This window comes from Dromiciops gliroides, chromosome 1 (assembly GCF_019393635.1).
Source record: "Dromiciops gliroides isolate mDroGli1 chromosome 1, mDroGli1.pri, whole genome shotgun sequence".
Classification (NCBI taxonomy): domain Eukaryota; kingdom Metazoa; phylum Chordata; class Mammalia; order Microbiotheria; family Microbiotheriidae; genus Dromiciops; species Dromiciops gliroides.
Window position 1 is genome coordinate 574,697,149 of NC_057861.1, and position 20,423 is coordinate 574,717,571.

A 20,423-nucleotide genomic window follows, 5' to 3' on the forward strand; every position below is an offset into this window, starting at 1 on the left:
TTTGATCTGTCTTACTTAGGAGTCAAATAAATTTTGGGATTTAGCAAAGGTAGTCACAGATCAGGTCCCTCGTCCCTGCACTTCTGTATTCTCTTATCAAATGAAGGTTTTGGAGTAAACCACATGGGAAAGATTTGGTCATTTCCAAAAAACTGTTTTAAAAGGTTGTATTGGTACTCATAATCTCAAGCGTCTTCTGAACATTTTAGTCACCATGTGGGTAGATATAAAACAGATCAAACTTGGACACAAAGACATATCTGAGCTATGGTCTTGGCCATTCATAGCATAGTGAATTGCATTTCTTATTTTTGTCTCAACATCAGTAGCACCACACAGCAGATTTTGTTTCTGGTAAATTTAGACTAAGTCTAAACTTCTTTACAGTTGGAGCTGTCTGAAAGTAGAATAAGCTGCATTAGGGGATAGGGAGTGCCTGTCCCTGGAGGTTTTCAACAAAGACTGGATAACCACTTGTCAGCTATGTTGTTTAGGTATGGGTTAGCCTTCAGATATACTTTCCAGCTCTTAAATTCTATGCTTGTGTGAGACCAAGTCTATTTGGATGACAGCTGAGGAAGTCTCTGGATATCAGAAATAGGATACAAAGGAATAAGAAAGGCCCATGGAAAAGAAACCTGGTAAGTAGTTTGCTGTAGTCCTGGCCTTCGGCAGAATTCAGATGGAGGGGGGGGGCATGTTGTGGGAGTAGAAAGGAAAGAACCTGACAAGAATTTGGGAAGAATGGCAGCACTTTCTAATAGGCTAAATGTGGGAGGGGGAGGCAAAAAATGACAAATCCGGGGAACCAAGATGACTGTGGTGCCATTAATTATGTTGGGGAAGTTGTTGAGGTTTTGGAGGATGGTATTGTTGTTGTTCAGTTGTGTCCAACTTCATGATCCCATTTTGGGTTGTGATGTTTAAAAAGTTTAAGAGACATAGTTTCTGGGTAATTTAATAATTTTATTAATAAGGCCAGCAGGTTATTATTAAAAGGATGGTCATTTAGTTTTTATGGGGTTCAGTAATACTAAGGCCCATTGACAAGGAAAGAAGAAAAGGTCATATATTTATTTGTACTTATTCTCTTTATATTTATCCTGTCTTGTATGTCCTTTTCTCCCTCATTAGAATGTAAGTTTCTTTTTCACGTTCAGAAAAAGAACTATGGAGTCTGAATGCAGATTGAAACTTAATATTTTCATTTTTTTTGTTTTTTGTTTTCTCGTGGTTTTCCTCTTTTGTTCTGATTCTTCTTTCATAACATGACTAATGTGGAAATACATTTAACATGATTGTATATATATATAAAATCTGTATCAGATTTTTTGCTGTCCTGGGCAGGGAAGGGAAGGAGGGAGAAAAATTTGAAACTCACAATCTTACAAAAATGAACATTGAAAATTATCTTTACATGTAATTGGGGGAAAAATAAAATACTATTAAGTGGGGAAAAAAGAATGTAAGCTTCTTGCAAGGAGGGATAGTTTTATTCAATTTATTTAGAACAACAGTTCCACTGTAGGTAACAAATTCTTGCCAGTTGTTTGATCTCAGACTTATTAATATGTATATGCTTTTTATTTGATACTTCTCTAGAGTACTACTTCATTAGAGTACTACTACATAGGTAACCAGGCAGAGGACAGAAGACTTGGGCTATAAGTCCAGTCCTCTCTAAAATGGAATAATTCTTCTTGAATTATTGCCAAATGCCCCTCCTTACCTGCAAGGGGCACTTAAAATGAAATTTAAGAGGGAGAATTTTTGGGTTCTGCACTTAAGTGAAAAAAAGTCAAATGAATAAGCACAGGATAAGGCAGATGTGGTTAGAGGGCAGCTCATGTGGAAGAAACTTAGGGGTTCTGGTTGACTGCAAGTTCAACATGAGTCAAAACTGGAATGTGGCTGCCAAAAAAAAAATTAAAGCAACTCTAGGCTATATTGACAGACACAGAGTGTATAGAAGGGAGGGGACCACACTGGGGCATTGTGTTCTTTTCTGGATACTGCATTTTAGGAGGGACCTTAAAAAATTGGAGAATGTCTAGAGGAAAGTGACCAGGATGTTGAGGGGACTTGAGGACTGGTTAAAGGAAATGGAGATGTTTACCCTGGACAACAGGAGATCAAGTTAACAAAAGGAATGGGGAGAGCAAAACTCAACTGGAAGTGTTGCCTCCTCTACCTCTAACTTTGGTGAGAGGGAGGAAGTATCTAGGTGGCACCATTGTTGGAGAACAGTGCCTGTGCCTGACATCAGACCAAGTGACCTTTGTTGACATTTCTCAGGAAGGGAATGGGAAATCAGGAGGATAAATCTCCAAGTAAGCCCACAAAAAACCACACCATGGTTTGGTCATGGTGGTTTAATGTTCTTTTTTGCTTGGTGTGGCAAGTTTCACAGCATCGTAGATGTAGAGTCAGAGACCAGGTCATCTAAGCCGATCCTCTCACTTTACAGATGAAGAAAACAAAGGTTCAAAGAAGTTGTGACTTGCCTAAGGTCACATAGGTTGTAAATGGTAGAACCTGGATTTGAACACAGGTTCTCTGATTTCAAATCCAGCATGCTTTCCACCACTCCACACAAGAGCTCCTATAATACATTTGTGTGCCTGCACTACTCTGGGGCTTAGACACAGATACTTCAAGCAGGGATATGTGAGGATGTATATCAGAGATTCAGCCTAGTGCTGCTTATCTGATCCCAAACTCAACCTCTCAATCCTTAAAGGAGTGTCCAGCAGTGAGCATGAGCATAAGACAATTAGAGAAGACTTTTTTTTCCTCCAGAGTTGTGATTTCATCAGTATAGGGAACTTTCAGCATGGAAGCTATTTTAGCCAATGCAGATTAACAATCTCTAATTTATAGTTTTAGAGAAAAGGTTCTTAACATTTTCTGCACCACGGACTTCTTTGGCTCTCTGGTGAAGCCAATGGAACTCTTCTTAGAAGAATTATTTTAAATGCACAAGATAAAATACATAGGATTGAAAAGGAAGCCATTTATATGGAAATATAATTATCAACATATATATATATATATAAACTTCATATATATATATACAGATATTTATATATAAACTTGGTTGTATGTATGTATATAAATATATATATGTATATATACATACATATACATACACACACACACATATATATAACAAGTTCAAGGATGAAAGGCTAAGAACTCCTACTGTGGAGAGTTGTCTAGTGGCACTGAAAGATTAAGTCGTTTGTTTATGGTGCCATAGCTAGTGTGAGACAGAGAAAGAACTTGAACCCAGGTCTTCTTGGTTCCAAGGCTAGCTCTCTATCTATTCTGCATAAAAACTATTTTTAAAAAGTTATAACATAGAAGAGAGATTAGAATGGGAGAAACCAATGTCAATGAATGGAATTAGATAGAAGGTGACGGTTCAATATAGTAAAGTCCAATTGATGATTGAGAGCTGCTTGTGGATGGAATAGGGGCCTTGTCATCATTCTGGAAGATTATATAACGTCAGAAAGTACTATGTGAGTAGAAACAGAGTCTTAGTGACTACTTGTTATGTTGATGATATAGAAGGGATTTGTGCATTGTACAGAAGTTTAGAATAGATAACCTCTAAGATATCCCCTAATTTTAGGTTCTATGAAAATAAGATTATAACAAAAAAGCAGAGTTCTTAGAACTATATTATAAGAATCTAAGTTGGGACAGCTAGGTGGTGTAGTGGCTAGAGCACCGGCCCTGGATTCAGGAGGACCTCAGTTCAAATCCGGCCTCAGACCCTTGACACTTACTAGTTGTGTGAACCTGGGCAAGTCACTTAACCCCAATTGCCTCACAAAAAAACAAAAACAAACAAAACAAAACAAAAAAAGAATCTAAGTTATTGTGATTTCTCTACTAGATTTTCCCCTTTCCAGTTCTATGGAACATAGTAATATATTGTGTATATCTATAAAAAGATGAAAACTCTCCTACTCTTTTCCCTAATTTTCCATTTGAACTTTGGCTTATGGGTAAATACTGTAGATTTGTAATTAGACATCTTGAACTGAATTTCTACTAGACATTGTAAACTCAATATGTTCAAAGCAGAATTCATTATCTTTTCCCCTTAACCTTCCCTTTCCCAAACTTCCTGTTACTGTCCAGCATAATACCAGTCCTTCAGGCTTGCAACCTAAGTGTCATCCTGGCCTCCTCACTCTCTCTCACGCCCTCTATTCCATCTGTCACCTTTGAAACATCTCTCAAAGATGGCCCTTCTCTCCTTTGACACTGTCACCACTCTGGTACAGGACCTTATCACCTCATGCCTGGATTATTACAATAGCTTGCTGGTGGGTCTTCCTGCTTCCAGTCTCTTTCCACTTCAATCCATTCTCCATTCAGTCACTAACCCTAAACACTAACAGGGTCTGATCAGGTCAACATCCATCAACCCTTCATTCAATAAACTCAAGTACCTCCCTATCACCTCCAAAATCAAATACAAAATGCTCTGTTTGGCATTAAGAGCCCTTTATAACTTACCCCCTCCTACCTGTCCAGTCTTCTTATACCTCACTTTCTACCACTTGCTCTTGTGGCTGTTCTGCAAACAAGATTCTGCATCTTTGGCTCCCAGCATTTTTGGCTATCCCCTATCCCTGGAATGCTCTCCCTCTTCAGCTCAACCCACTGACTTCTTGGCTTCTTTAAAGTTCCAACTAAAACTTTTGCTTTTACTGGAAACCCTCTTGAATCTTTATTCTAATGTCTTCCCTTTGTTAATTCTTTCCTATTTATCCTGGTTTGCTTTGTATTTATTTGTTTGTATGTTGATACCCTTATTAGATTGTAAGCTCCTTGAGGGCAAGGACTGTCTTTTGTCTCTTTTTGTATCTCCAGTGCTTAGCAAAGTGCCTAGCCCATGGTAGGACTAATAAATAAATAAATAAATGGTTATTGATTGATTGATAGTAATAACAGTAAATATTTATGTAACACTTTAAGGTTTGCAAAGTGCTTTACATATCTTCTCTCAACTTATCCTCACAGCAATCCTGAAAGTAGGTGCTATCATTATTACCATTTTACAGGGGGAAGGAAACTTGAAGATAAGAGAGATAAGTAACTTGCTCAGAGTCATATAGCTAATAAGTGACTCAGGCAGAATTTGAATTCAGGTCTTCCTGATTCCATATCCAGTGCTCTGGCTACCACACCACCAATTTCCCATATTGATTGACCAATTCATCAAGATGCTGGCTATACCACTACTAAACACATTTGGAAAGTGAGGCAGAGAGGGGCTGCAACTCAAAGTCTCTGATTTATGTTGAGAACCTATATGAGATAATATTATTTAATGTACTTCCTCCAACATGGTTGGTTCAGCATGTAACGATTGGAATGATGCCACCTGCTGGATACTTACTGTAGAAGAGTTCTGCCCATGAAGCGAAGGTCTTTGAGGGCAAGACCAGGAGCCTTTTCTTTGGCGGGAGGAAGTGACGCGGACTAGTGGGAGGAGGAAGGAAGAGACTGGCGCTGACTCTGGGGCTCTTTCCTCTGGACTCCGGTGGAGAGCGGAGCTAGAAATGTGCTCTCCTTTTAATAGATAGGAATCTAGGCCTTTCTCTCTCTCTTTACCAAATTCTTATTCTCCTTAATAAATGCTTAAAAACCTAACTCTTGCTAAAGCTTATAATTTATTGGTGACCACTCATTAGATATTTTAGACAGACTAGCTAGAATTTTAGCCCTTAACAAGCAGAGAATCTTTCTTAAATTAAGCAAGTGAATTAGTAGCTGATATCATAAATTTGACTTCTCTCTCTATTGAGACTACTAATAAAAGGTGCCAGATGTGGTGATAACTCTTTTTTAATGTAGAGGACATCTGGCCTCAAAGATGAGAAGCCAAGAATATGAATGTGGACTTGTTATCATTATTGCCTTGTTCCCTTTCTGGTTGACTGGCCTAAGAAAATGTAAAGTGTATTTCATAGAATCATGGGAGGCTAGAATTGAAAGGGACCTTTAAGATCACTTAGGCTAACCTCCTCCCTCTTAAAATGGGGACACCATGGTCTAGAACACAAATCTTCTGTTCCCCGAGCCACTCACTTCAGCTGTGGGGAGCCTTTCCATATAAGAAATCAGCAAATGTTACAAATCAAGGCTTGATTTCTTGTTTTGTTGGTTATCTAGGTTGAAGTGATGGAGAGAATGGTAATAATGGAGATTTTTTTTTGAAAGTTAATTGTTAACCATTTACCAACACATCCCTGGGGAAAGAATTCTGGGTGTGGAGTCACAGGCCCTGAGTTTAATTCATAGCTCTGCTACTTAAGCAACCTATGTGACTTGGAGTAAGTCTCTTAATCTTTCTTGGATTCAGTTTCCTCATTTGAAAAATGAGGGAGTCCAATTAGATGGCCTAAATGGTTTCTTATGTGTATTTGCAATTAAGTCTCTCCACAAATTAGGGAATGATAGTACCCAATGCTCACTCTTCTCCCCAATGGGAATCCCAGGAAACTCAGGAGAGGGAGAAAGTGGAAGAAAGAGCCTGTGACAATAGTATGATGTGCCAGGTAAGACTTTGGTCTTTTATATTTTTAAGATTTTGTTAGTCTTATATTTCAATTTTGTAAACTTGGAGCTTTAAATTAGAAGAAAAGCAGCATGGTATAATGGAAGACACTGGTAGTGGTGTCAGGAGCTCTGGTTCAGATCCTGGTTCTTGCAGCTATGAGCTAACCCTAAGCAGATAATTTAACCACTTTGAGTCCCAATTTCCTCATCTCTAAAATGGGGATACTAATTTATAAGTATTACCTGGGGTTTAATTTCTCTCCAGCTTCCATAAAATGGAGATAACAATATTTGTACTACAAGCTTCCTTATAGAATAATTGCAAAGAAAGTACTTTTTAAGCCTTATAGTGATATGTGAATGTGAGCTGTCATTATTAGTATATACAAATTCTTTGAGGAGACATTTATTGATTTTTGGTTTAATTGTTGAATTCTCTTACATCCTCCTCCATATCTGTGGCATTAATACTATTCAAGAAATTGGAGGCGTACAAATGGTGGTGGGATGTTATGTGGGAACTCATCAGTGGAGAATGTGCTTAATAAAAGCAAGGGCCTTTTCTGAAATTTTGATTGGGTTCCCAAATTAACATAGATTCACAAACAAAGAAAACTTCATTGAAATTGACAATACCATTGTCCTCTGCTAAATATATTGCTTGGAATACAAAAATACCATTCACTTGAATTTTCCATTTCCAAGCAAACAATTCAATGCTTGCTTGTGGTACTGAAGGGTGAGAGTGTGCAAATGGACAAATACTATTTGATTCAAATATAGGCAGTAGGAACTGTCCTAGGTTATATATTTGTCAATAGAAGAAAGCTAGTACTTAGTCCAATCAGGCAAGGGAGCAGTAGGGTGACTGTTACTTTGCACAGTAAGAAAACACCAAAAAAAAATGACAATCACCCCCCACCCCCACCCCATGCCTCAATGCTTTGGACATTTTGTTTATGGGTAGCTAGAAGCAGTGTAGTAAATTGCTCATTTTTGATGGTGGAACATGTTTTTTTTTTTTTTTGGAGGGCAGGAGGGAGGTACACAGTGGGTACTAAGTTTAAAGTCATTTTCTTCAGTTGGCATTTCCATTACAATTTTCCATATCCTGGAGTGGAAGTGATCTTGGGTCCACTGGACATGTTTTAAATGCATAAAATAAAATACAGAGTATTACAAAGGCAATCAATTATATTGAAATAGTTATCAAAAGTTTAAAAACTGGAACACTGGCCCAGGGACAGACTGTGAAGCACTGTGTTACAATGGAGAAAGAGCCCTGGCTCTGGAGGTAGAGGACTTGGGTTCCAACCCTGACTCTGACGTTTACTATCTGTGTATCCATCACCCTCAGTCTTCTCATCTGTAAAATAAACAGGTTGGACTGTATGTCCTCTTTGGATCCTATTTACTTGGTGCTCTGAGGATAAACCTGGCTGAGTTTAGATCTATCATCAGAAGCTGGTTGCTCAGATCATGAGTTTTCCTGATTATATGAAGGTTATCTATTATGGTATGCAATCTGCATTAGTGGAGGGGAGTACCCACATTGACGAAAGCACAGATCATTCAAACACTGAAGTACTTAGTTGAGACACAATTCAGGGTGTTTTAAGAACGGTTTGTTGTTTAAAGTTTAATAGGTGAAATAAAAATAGCAAGGGAAAAGAAAAGGGTAGATTTTGGAAACAACTTGCGGAAAAACTGGGATTTTCCATGTTTTGCATCATTCAAAGGTTTCATCTAATGGGTTTTTCTATCCTGAGGCAGTATACCTAGGACTATAATGCTAGCTCCTGGCTATCCAGGGCCCTATCCTGTGATAACACAGGAAGTAAAAGTCATAGCTTTAGGGTTGGAAGGGACCCTGGAAGTCATCAAATCATATTCTTTTATTTTACAGATGAGGAAACTGAGTTCCAACAACATGATGGCCCTATGATATCACTATTAGAACTAAGATAGACCTGGGTCCTCCAGAAGGCTATGCTTGAATTGCTCCTTGAAGGAAGCCAATGACTTTAAAAGGCTAAGGAAAATAACTAGAGCATTCCAGGCAATGGGGACACTAATTTTAAAGTCATTGGATACAAGATGGCATGTCATATGTAATAAATAACAAGGTCATCATACATATAGTGTCAGAGCTGAGATCCAAGCTCAGGTCCTCTGACTCAAGATTAACACCCTAACCATTGCACCATGTTCTTTCCCAAACCTATTCTTGCTTAGTAGTGTCTCGTGTTCTGGAGCTTTCCTTTCTCTTCCTCCTAATCAATATTATTTGATTTTTTTTGTTTGATTATTTTAGAGTCCTATTGAATAACTGGCTAGCTTAATTTGGATAAAGTAATCCCAGTTAAGAGATAGTGTGGCACAGAGGATGTGGTGCCAGATTTGAAATCAAGTCCATGTGGATTCAAATTCTATCTCTGCCACTTACCAGGACAAGTAATTTCATCACTAAGTGCCTCAGGGAACTCCTTAGAATTTATCTACTAAATTATAGAGGGGTTGCAATTTGCATTGGTGGAAGATCTAATACCAGGAGTTTTCCACATTGACAACTTTCAATCACAGTTATGGCATTCACCAATCAGAAACTTCAACCAGGCAACTTTCCATTCACTAAGAGGTGAGAAACATTCCATTTCTCAAGCAGCTTTTTAGATACTAGTTAGTTGGTGTTCGAAATTTAGGTACTCTGGTTCCTTTACCAATTGATGCACTTTGCAGCAAGTTTTGCAGTAGGAGAAATGCTCAAAACAGACATCCAAAGGAGTTTTTACCATTGAACATTACATTCTAACCAATATTTCAAAATATAAATCTTAAGATGTGATTTAAAAAGAAATTAAGAGTAGTTTGACGGCCATATAATTAATACAAAAGCAATATGTTTCTAATAAAACATGAATTCTGGCTAATACTGATTAAATGAGATCTTATATAAGAATAGCTAACACTTACACAGCACTTTAGAGGTTTACAAAGCAGTATAACATTTGATTCTCACAATAATCCGGTGAGGTAGGCCTAGAAGTTATTATTATTCCCATTTTATAGATGAGGACAGTGAGGCTCAGAGACTTTAAATAACTTGCTCAGGGTCCCACAACTCATAAATGTCTGAGCAGGGATTCATAAACCACATTGTGCTATGCTAAACTATACTATTCACGCATTATAAAGTGCTGTATATGAAATAATGTAAATACAATATTGCATAATTTCGGTTGTTAAGGTTAATCTGAGGAGGAAGGCAGAGAGACTATGTGGAGAGGACATTATTGTTTATGTATCTGCTCTGAGCTGCTGATGTTTTGAAAGTGTTGATTTGTTCTTTGGCTATTGTTATGTTTTGTTGGTTATTGATATGTTAGTGAAACTGGGCTCTGGGAGTATTTGTGATGGAGGATGGAACAGTCTCTAAATAAATGAGGTAGAACCTAAGCTTCTAATTATAGTTGCTGGGTGTATTTGGATTGGGGGCAGCTAGGTTGTGCAGTAGGCACTACTAGGCCTACTATCACTGATCACTAGAACTAGAGTCAGGAAGATCTGAGTTCAAATCCAGCTTCAGACACTTACTAGCTGTGGGACCCTGGGCTTTATTGGCACTTAAATCCCATTTGCCTCGGATCCTCCTCACACTGGAGAAGGAAATGGCAAACCACTCCCGTATCTTTGCCAAGAAAACCATATGGTCAAAATCCATGGGCTCATACAGAGCTGGATGTGACCGAACGATTGCACAACAACAGCCTATTTAGATTAGATGTTGAATACTGGAGAATCAATGTAAGCCTGGCTAAGACTTTTAAGATATCCTATATAAAAATACACTGGGCTGCTCTGGGAGGTACTGAGAGCTGAGACTGGATGACCATCCATTAGGTATGCGGTGTAACGATTGGAATGACGCCACCTGCTGGAGACTTACTGTAGAAGAGTTCTGCCCATGAAGCGAAGGTCTTTGAGGGCAAGACCAGGAGTCTTTTCTTTGGCATCAGGAAGTGACGTGGACTAGTGGGAGGAGGAAGGAAGAGACTGACGCTCGGTCGGGGGCTCTCTTTTCCTCTGGACTCTGGTGGAGAGCGGAGCTAGAAATGTGCTCTCTCTTTAATAGATAGGAATCTAGGCTTTTCTCTCTCTTTACCAAATTCTTATTCTCCTTAATAAATGCTTAAAAGTCTAACTCTTGCTAAAGCTTATAATTTATTGGCAACCACTCATTGGATATTTTAGACAGACTAGCTAGAATTTTAGCCCTTAACAGCGGTACATAGTTAAGAGTTAGAATAGATGGCTTCTGAAATCCCTTCCAACTCTAAGACTGTGATTTCCTTCCTTCCTTACCCTCATGAAGACTACCTCTCTCAACTTCTCTTCATTGTTTCTAGTTTTGCCTCCTAGGGTCAGAGAAGAGCAAGTTTGATCCTCCTTTCACTTGAAAATTTTTCAAATTCATAATGACAGCTCTTTCTACTTGCTGTACTCCCAGCCTTGCAAGACTTCTTGTCTGCAGGCTAAACTTATCTGCAAATGGCAACTCAAGACTCTTCACACTCCTCCTCATCCTCTTATAGATCAGTCCATTGGGCCATGTAAAGAAAGCTGGAACTTCTGTGCTGACTCAGGTGAGGTTTCAAGGCCAGGTAGCATCATGCAACCCCTGCCTGTAAGGCTGGTCAGAGAGGATGCAGGCCCTGGGTCTGTCTCAGTCCTTATAAAATGACACCAGCATTTCAGGGATTGTGATGACAAGTCCTGGCAGCTACACACACACACACACACACACACACACACACACACACACACACACACACATCTGACTGGGACAGGTCTGACTCCTTAGGCATCTCCTTATGGGAAACAGAGAAATGCCAGCAGGCTCTGTCTGGATGTGAACATACTCAAGGGCAAGTAAGAAGGGCTCATGAATGTATACACATATGGGTCCCTGTCACCAGATGCTGTAGTGATTGCTAGTAAAATGTGGGAAAGGGAAAGTTTCCTTCCTAGGCTTCTATTTAAAAAAATAACTTTAAAAAATTGCTTTGAATAGACTATTTTTGCAGTCCCATAGTTACAGTTATTATTATTTTAACATTCTGAACTCTTTCCAGACAATTTCAGCATAACTGAAGATGTGATAGAAATGTAACATGCCTGTTTCTTTAAGAGTTCCTGTTTCCAGCTCCACCTTTTTGTTCTATGTAAAACTGAGGCAAGTCCTCTAGGGACTCTCCCTTGCCTCTATTCTGTTTACTCCTCAGTGGAGGTTGATTCCCCACTTTGCAGAGGAAAATACAAAGAAATAAAATCTAGGCAAGTTAATAGAATAACCCAAGGCAAAGAATATGGAAAAGAAAGATTTAGGGTAGAAAGCTCCCCTTCCCTTTATGACCAGTGAGAAGGAAGTTCGCTTAGACATCATAGGAAAAGGCAAGTGCTGTTTTAAGCCTGTTCAGTAAATCACTTAACATAGTATGTTGAATCTCATATATAATGAACAGATTTGTGTTGAATTCCATATATAATTAAACTATGTATGTTGAGTCCCATTAAAAATTAACAGATATATGTTGAATCATATAGAATTAACAGGTATATGTTGAGTTTCATGTAGAATTGACAGATTGAGAGCCATATAGAATTTGTACACAAGTGGATTTGCATGTATTAAATGCACAGTATATAAGTGACCGATGATGAAGTCTAAGTGTTGCTTGGGCAGTTCAGAGAACACAATTTAGGAAGATTTTCTTTAAAGAACACCACATGGCCTCCCTCTGCTTAGAAAATTCAACATGAAGTTTAACTCACCTACCCCAGTAGTGTGATCCCCTTTTGGACCTGTATAGGATGTGGGTGTTTCTCCTCTCCTTCGATGCCAGCTGCTCCGGTTTCTTCTTTCTTGAGTAAATGTACATTCATCTTGCTCAAAAGTACATTCCCCTGGTGGGGGTGGAAGCATCTCTGCAAGGAAACAGCAGGGTTGGTGACTGCTTCAGCCAATTTCCATAAATATGCATTCAAATGCCTATGGTATGAGATCTATTTATAAGTGTAGCAAAATGATATTTCATGCACATGGTTGGGGAGCTATTAGATTTTCTTACCCATTTATACTACTGCCTAGAAAGCAATGTCTTCCTTATATATGTGGTGGAATGCATATATAACTATATCTATTTTTTTAATATACTCATATACACATATATGCATAACATTCACATACCTTCATTTCTATTTCAAAGCACAGATATGACTCAAGAATATTTGACTGGTAAGCTATGCTTACCAAACTATAACAGCACAGTGCCTGGCACATAGTACATGTTATATAAATGTTAGTTGTTGTTGTTGTTACCCACAGGCACTTTTAAGATGATGGCAAAACTTAGTAACAAGTGTACACTATAGCTTGAACTCATCCTGATTATTTTCTTTGATAGGGGATAGGGGATCAAATGTGTAGAATACAGATTGGAAGAGGGTCAGGTAGGGTCCAAAGGGGACAGTAGTACTTGAGGAGTTGGAGTAGATTAAGTGTTTCTCATGATTTGTTCTGGCCCACTTTCCATAGTTAGCTGGATTCTATCTATCCCTTATGTACTTGTCTGGGAATAGCAGCTATCAACGACAGTAACAGGAAAAGCAGCAGCAGCAGCAGCAGCAGCATCTACAGAGCACTTTATAGTTTGCAAAGCACTTGATGAATATTATCTAATTTTATTCTCACAGCAACCCTAGGAAGCAGGTGCTATTATCCACATTTTACAGCTGAGACAAAGGAGGCAAGCACAAATTAAGTGACTTGTCTAGGGTCACACAACTGGGAAGTGTCTGGGATTAAATATGAACTCAGGCCTTCACTTCATAGCTAGGAGATAACTAGGAGAAGAATGCACTGAAAAACATGTTGAGGTTGAGGTTAGGAGAAGGGAGATGGATTGTAAATACAGTTCTGCTTGCTGAAACACAAAGACTATATGCTTTTTCCTCTAACTTCTTAGGATCTCTTTCCTCTTTTTGCTTGTTCCATTTATCTGTAGTCTTCCTTCCTTTCTTTCTTTCTTTCTTTCTTTCTTTCTTTCTTTCTTTCTTTCTTTCTTTCTTTCTTTCTTTCTTTCTTTCTTTCTTTCTTTCTTTCTTTCTTTCTTTCTTTCACTTTCCTTTTTTTTTGGTGGGCAATGAGGGTTAAGTGATTTGCCCAGGGTCACACAGTAAGTGTCAAGTGTCTGGGTTGGATTTGAACTCAGGTTCTCCTGAATCCAGGGCTGGTGCTTTATCCACTGCGCTACCTACCTGCCCCTCCTTCCTCTTTTTGACCATAGTTATGCTTTCCCATAACCAGATTTTGAGTGTTTTATCCAAAACACATTTAGAATCTCTTCAAAATGCTTTGTAAATTTGGCATTCCTATTTGTTTTCCCAAGGTGCACTTTGTCATGAATTGTATTTGGCTGATATAGGCCTTAGTTATATGCATACTATTTTCATCCTCAATAGAAATTCTAATATTCAGTCTGCTAAAATTACCTTTATTTGACCACTCCTAGGAATACTTACATAATAGTTTCAATATCAATTAAATAATTTTGAAAACTGAAATGTTATTATCATAATCCTACGTGACCTTGGACAATAATACTGGGCCTAGCTTCCTCAGTAGTAAAAAAAGGGATTGTACACTTTCCTGCTCTAATTCTCTGACTAAAATCCCCTCAATAGATGTGTGTTATAGATATATAGGTATATTAGCAAATAACACATATATACTTAATTTTAAGTATAAAAGAACTCTGACTCCAAATCCAATGCTTTTTATACTATAGGCGAGGCTCAAGCACCTGGTCTTAATTTTTGTATTTGTACCTTGTGTAACATGGTGCCAGTATATTTTAGTCAGTCAACAAGCATTTATTAAGTGCTTACTATGTTCTAGGCACTGTGCTAAGTGCTGGGGACACAAAGAAAGGCAAATATGATTATTAATTGGGTGAAAGTGGCAAAAAAGGCATTATGACTGGATATGACATAACAGACATCCACAGTATTGAACAAAACAAGTGAAATCTTAAAATACCCAAAGGAAGGGCACCACTAGCATGCTGGGTGGACTCTCAAGGAAGGATTTATGGAAGGGCACAAAGGTGGTCTGTAAAGTGGAAAGGGCACTGAATTTGTAGTCAGAAAGCCTGAGTTTGGATACTATTGTTTATTACCTGTGTGATACTGGGCATGAGATTTAACCTCTCTGGATCCCAGTTTCTTTCTCTGTAGAATGAGCAGATTGGACTAGAAGGTGTCTTGGATTCCTTCTAGCTTCAAATCTATGGTGCTACTTTATGATCCTGTGGGGGCAGGTAGGTTGCAACAGTGGATAGAGCACTGGACTTGGAATCAAGAAGTACAAATCCTGCCTCAGACTCTTATTAGCTGTATGATCCTGGGCAAGCCACTTAACCCTGTTTGCCTCAGTTTCCTCATCTGTAAAATGAGCTGGAGAAGGAAATGACAAACCACTACAGTATTGTTGGCAAGAAAACTCCAAATTAGGTCACGAAGGATCACACACAACTGAAACAACTGAACGATATGATCCTCTGACATGGCCAAGAATTGTATGGGCTGAAAAGCCAAAGATGAATTATTATCTGAACCAGTGAAGGGAACATCCACACCAAATATCAGAGGTCCAACAAAGCATTTTGAATCACTACTATATGTTTCCTTTTATGTTTTAGAAATATGTAGTTGTGATTAAAAATATTTGAATAGTGATATGACCCTGGCTGTATGATTGGAAAAGGCCGGTCGCATGGCAAGAATAGGGAATGATGGTCTATGTACTACACTGGGACCCACAACATATGAGAAAACCTGTAAGAAGGCCTCCAGTGGTGGCATCTAAGTGGAGGATCTATGGAAGAATATGGACAAGAAACTTCTAGCATAAGAAGGCATGAAGGGGCTATAGTCTATAATCAGAGACAGTATTTTCATTGGTGAGATTATGGATCAATCAAAGTGTAACTGTTTTAATAATTTAGTGAATATAACAGTTTAAATGTCTCCTGTCATACAAGTTGGGAAATAGCACCAGCATAGAAATAGTATAATGAGTTTCTGAAAATAAATTAGGTTTCCCAGTCCTATTTGTAATATGGCTAAGACACAAGAAGAGAAATGAAAAGTAGAAGGAGCAGAACAAAGCTGTCTAGAGAATAGAAATGACTGTAAGTCTTACCAGTAGACTGGCAGTTTCCCAGATGTACTGTTATATCGTCCAGAGCTACAAGGCCACAGTCCCAAAAGCTTTTACACCAGCTCATGAAAACAACCTGTAATTTACAAGCACAAGTATCTGTGAATTCTGTTGTCTAAGATGAAGAAATCTGAATAGCTGAGGGTTTTATTACAGTATTAGGAGTGTTTAATGAGTCTGTGATGAACTCTTGACTGTTTTAAATGGCATAGTAATGAGTGGATGTCATTTATCTTTGACCCTGGAAAACATAAGGATTTTTTTCACCTTTCAAACATATTTGCCTTCATAATTAGGCTTTGATTAGGTCTAATAGTTAAACTAGTTTTATCTCCTGTCACACACTGTAGATAAGTCCTAATTAGTGCAAATATGAATCCCAAGAAGTGGTCATATTATTTGATTATAACTTTGATTAGTGCACTATGATTATAACTTTGAATAGTGCAAATGACCACTTCATAGGACTCATAATTAATTTGCATTAGTAGGGACACAACTGTATATGACACTGTGGGGAGTCAGGCAAGAGATGGAGTAGATGGTAGGGAAAAGGTAACTGATAATTTAAAATGTATCACAGAAAATCCACAAAGTAGCCAAGCAAAAGTGAATTTTTCTGTGGGAATTTTTTCCAAGGATTTTTAGACAAATACTATTGATTTTTGAAAAGCATATTCTCATACATGCTTTATTCATCCTGTGCACACCCTCTTCTGGGCTTGCTATCAGGGGACATTATCTGCTTCAAAGATAAAAATCTGTGTCTAGAGATAGAAGCTCTTGATTTAAAGCCCAAATGCACTTATAATTTTGTCAGGATACACATTTTTATTGTAACAGGTGAATACAAGCTTATCTGTGTCACAATTTATTGAATTCATTGTACTGGATGGAGAAGTGCCTTGGATTACCTTCTATTAGGCTGTTTTTAAAGTCAATTTTTCACATGTAGGATGATGGAAGAGCACTCTCCAAGAATGAACATGAAGTGACAGTACATGTTCAACCCTATAAGTCATTCTCTGAATAAAAATCAAACAAAGAGAAAGGAAGAAACAGCAGAATATAAAACCTGATCCCATTACTACTTTTAATCTTAAGCATAGCTTGCATTTTTTGGTGGGTCCTTTCACACATCAATCATTAGGTTCTTTGGGATCTTGATACTTAAAAAACAAAATTCAGTGCTTGAAAAATTAGATAAATATTTGCAACCAAGAGTCAGCTTGTAATTACTAAAAAGAAATACAAAATTCTTAGACCAAGAGCTAAGGGAATCAAGGGTTTCACCCAAGAGTTGCTTTTTCTCCTTAAGACTATGATTAAATTTTCTGCATCCAATAATTTTAGATTATAAGGACAATTTGGGATTCTAATCATACATGATCTTACTTCAATATCTCAAAAAATATCATTCACTGGTTTGGGGACCACCCTTTCCTCACCCCTACACTCCACAGAAGCTGATTGTATCCCTCGAATTCCATGGAATAATAGTTTCACAAACCACTGTGCCCATTAAAGACATTATCAATTGGTATTCACAATTCTGGTCATGCACTTCTCTGATTTTAGCTAATCTGATTCTGAGATGACAGAACAGGCATTCAGTCAACAAGCATTTAACAAAAGGCTACTATGTATCAGACACTGTGCTAAGCATTGGGGATTCAAAAATAAGCACAAAATAATCCTTGCCTTCAAGGAGTTCACAGTCTAATGGTAGATACAACAAGAAAATAAATATATACAAAGAAGCTATACACAGGATAAAAGGCAAATAATCAACAGAGAGAAGACACTAGTACTGAGAGGTTGGGAAAGGCTTCCTAGAGAAGGTGGAATTTTAGTTGGGACTTGAAGGAAGCCAGGGATGTCAAGGGGTCAAGGTGAGGAGGGAATGACCAGAGCAAAGAGATGGAATGTCTTGTTCTTGAGAGAACAGGGAGACGGATGTCACCAAATTGAAAAGAACGAGATGGAAAGGTGGTGGTGGCGGTGGAGGATTGGTTACGAAGGACTTTGAATGCCAAACAGAGGATTTTGTATTTGATACTAGAAGTGGTAGGAAGCCACTGGAATTTATTTGAGTAGGAGTGTGTGTGTATGTGGGCATGTGTGGATGAGTGTTTGTGACATGGTCAGATCTGCAGAAAACTTCACCAGAACCAGTCTCAAAGCCCTTTTCTTTTCTCTTTCTTTCTTTCTTTCTTTCTTTCTTTCTTTCTTTCTTTCTTTCTTTCTTTCTTTCTTTCTTTTTTTTGGTGAGGCAATTGAGATTAAGTGACTTGCCCAGGGTCACATAAAGTGTCTGAGGCTGGATTTGAACTCAGGTCCTCCTGAATCCAGGGCCGGTGCTCTATCCACTGTACCATCTAGCTGCCCCTCTTTTTCTTTTTCTCTTTCTTTCTTTCTTTGTGGGGCAATGAGCATTAAGTGATTTGCCTAGGGTTACATAGCTAGTAAGTGTCAAGTGTCTAAGGCTGGATTTGAACTCAGGTCCTCCTGAATCCAGGGCCGGTGCTCTATCTACTGTGCTACCTAGCTGCCCCCCTCAAAGCCCTTTTCTTTTGATGGAACCAGTTCCCCTTTACATTTTGTTGGCATGATCTTCAAGAACATAGGGTTAGTTCCATTCCATGATGAGGTAGCATAAGAACACAATCAGATGATGATATCTAAACATTTATGTAGAACTGTAAGATTTTCAAAGCACTTTACTTATTTTTACTTACAATATCTTATTTGATTCCCATAATAACTATATGAGTTAGGTACTACTGTTTTACAGAGGAGAAAACTGAGCCTCTTCTGGAAGGAATCTCTAATTTAATTTCTAACCACAGTTGTTCTTATTTTAACCAGGATATATATGGGACACATATTAGCCATGTGATATTGGAGAAGTTACTTAATTTCTTTGTGCCTCAGTTTCCTCATCTATAAAATAGGACCTACTTTACAGGGATATTGTAAATGATCAAATGAGATAACATGTACAGTGCTTTGTAAAGTCATTTAAATGCTCAGTATTATTATTACTATTGTAATTATTTTGCTCATGCCCTTGAAAAGTGAAGGGGAAAGTGATAGGAAGAAATGTTCTACCATCTGCCAATTCTCACACTTGTCTGATACATAGTGCAAATTCAATATTGGACTTCACAATTAGTGATTATTGATGAAGCCCCCTTTCCTTTAGTCTTAAAGCTTTCTTAGTCTCTTAGCTCAAGTACTTCTGAATTATATTACCCAGAAACAAACTCTTTGTTTTGAGATTCCTCAATTTGTTTTTTTTGTTTTTTTAGTAATAAACATTTTTATTTATAGTATTGAATTCCAATTTTTATCTCTCCTTCCCTCCCTCCTTTGCCCCCTCCCCGAGGCATCAAGCAATCAAATATGGGGTTTATATATATATATATATATATATATATATATATATATATATATATATATGTACAATTATGTTAGTGATTTTGTACAAGAAAACTTGAATAAAAGAAAAAATGAAAGTGAAAAATAGCATGCTTCAGTCTGTGTTCTATCAATATCAGTTTTTTCTCTGGAGGTAGATAGCATGTTTCATCAATAATCCTTCAATTCCTCAATTTGTAACATGTGCATTTATAAAATAAATAAAAAACCACGCCACACACACATATACACAGAGCAACCCTGTGTTCCAAGGAATCTGGTGGTAGAAAAGTAATGATATATCCAATACATGGTAGATATAAACAGCAACGAGATAAATAGATGTTCTACCAGTCACCACCTTCTGGGTCTTTCCTCATTTTATGTAGCAGTTGCCAATGAACCTTCAGGTTGGCTAAACTAAATACAAGGAAATGGCAGGATGTCACTAGCACACCACCTGGCCAATAGGTGTGACTTATATGCTTAGCAAACATATAATTAATAAGTCTATTAATGGTTCTGTATAAAATATAATCAACACCCTAATTAAATCACAGATCACTTTTAAACGATGGCTTCAGCATTCAATTCAAGAGCAGTCTGCTGGTATTGCATTGTTTTTGGCACTGAATGCCATTGAAAGAAATACATAGACAAGATTAGCTTGTTTAATTAATAAAACTCCACCCCTGATTCCCTCTTTGCAATATGGTGCTATTGATGCCAGTCATCTACCTATATCTTTGGAGGGTCTCCATTTTGTATTACATAGTATGCTGGAGGTCGCAGACCAGTTGGAATGACTGGTCCTGGCTGAGGTCAGATGAAAGGAAAAGATTCCTCCCTATTCTGGGAAGATATCACTATGGCCAAGATGGATTAATCCATGGACTAAATTCTTATTCATTGTATTTTTGATAAATAAAATTTTTACTTCTATTTAAGTCATTTTTCAAAATTTGATTCTGGTCCCAAGGGTCTGGAATGCTTTCTTTGGATAACCTAAATATACATGTATTATACATGTATTGGGAAAGTAATATACATTCCCAAGAAGTAAACATACCTCAATTTCACAAAAGACTGAAAAGTTTTATGCTAATTGAATTCTTATAAATTGGTTGAGTATAAATTTATC

At 37.8% G+C, this 20,423-nt stretch overlaps 1 protein-coding gene across 1 annotated transcript in view; it reads right to left on the minus strand.

Annotated features, from left to right (window-relative positions):
- The window catches only part of MAMDC2 (MAM domain containing 2), a 216,738-nt gene that overhangs the window by 16,380 nt on the left and 179,935 nt on the right, over positions 1–20,423 (minus strand). The window contains exons 10-11 of the mRNA XM_043976357.1: positions 15,845–15,938; positions 12,415–12,567 (exon numbers count right to left, since the gene is read on the minus strand). Coding sequence (XP_043832292.1) covers positions 12,415–12,567; positions 15,845–15,938 — 247 coding nt within the window. The remainder of the gene's footprint in view (positions 1–12,414; positions 12,568–15,844; positions 15,939–20,423) is intronic.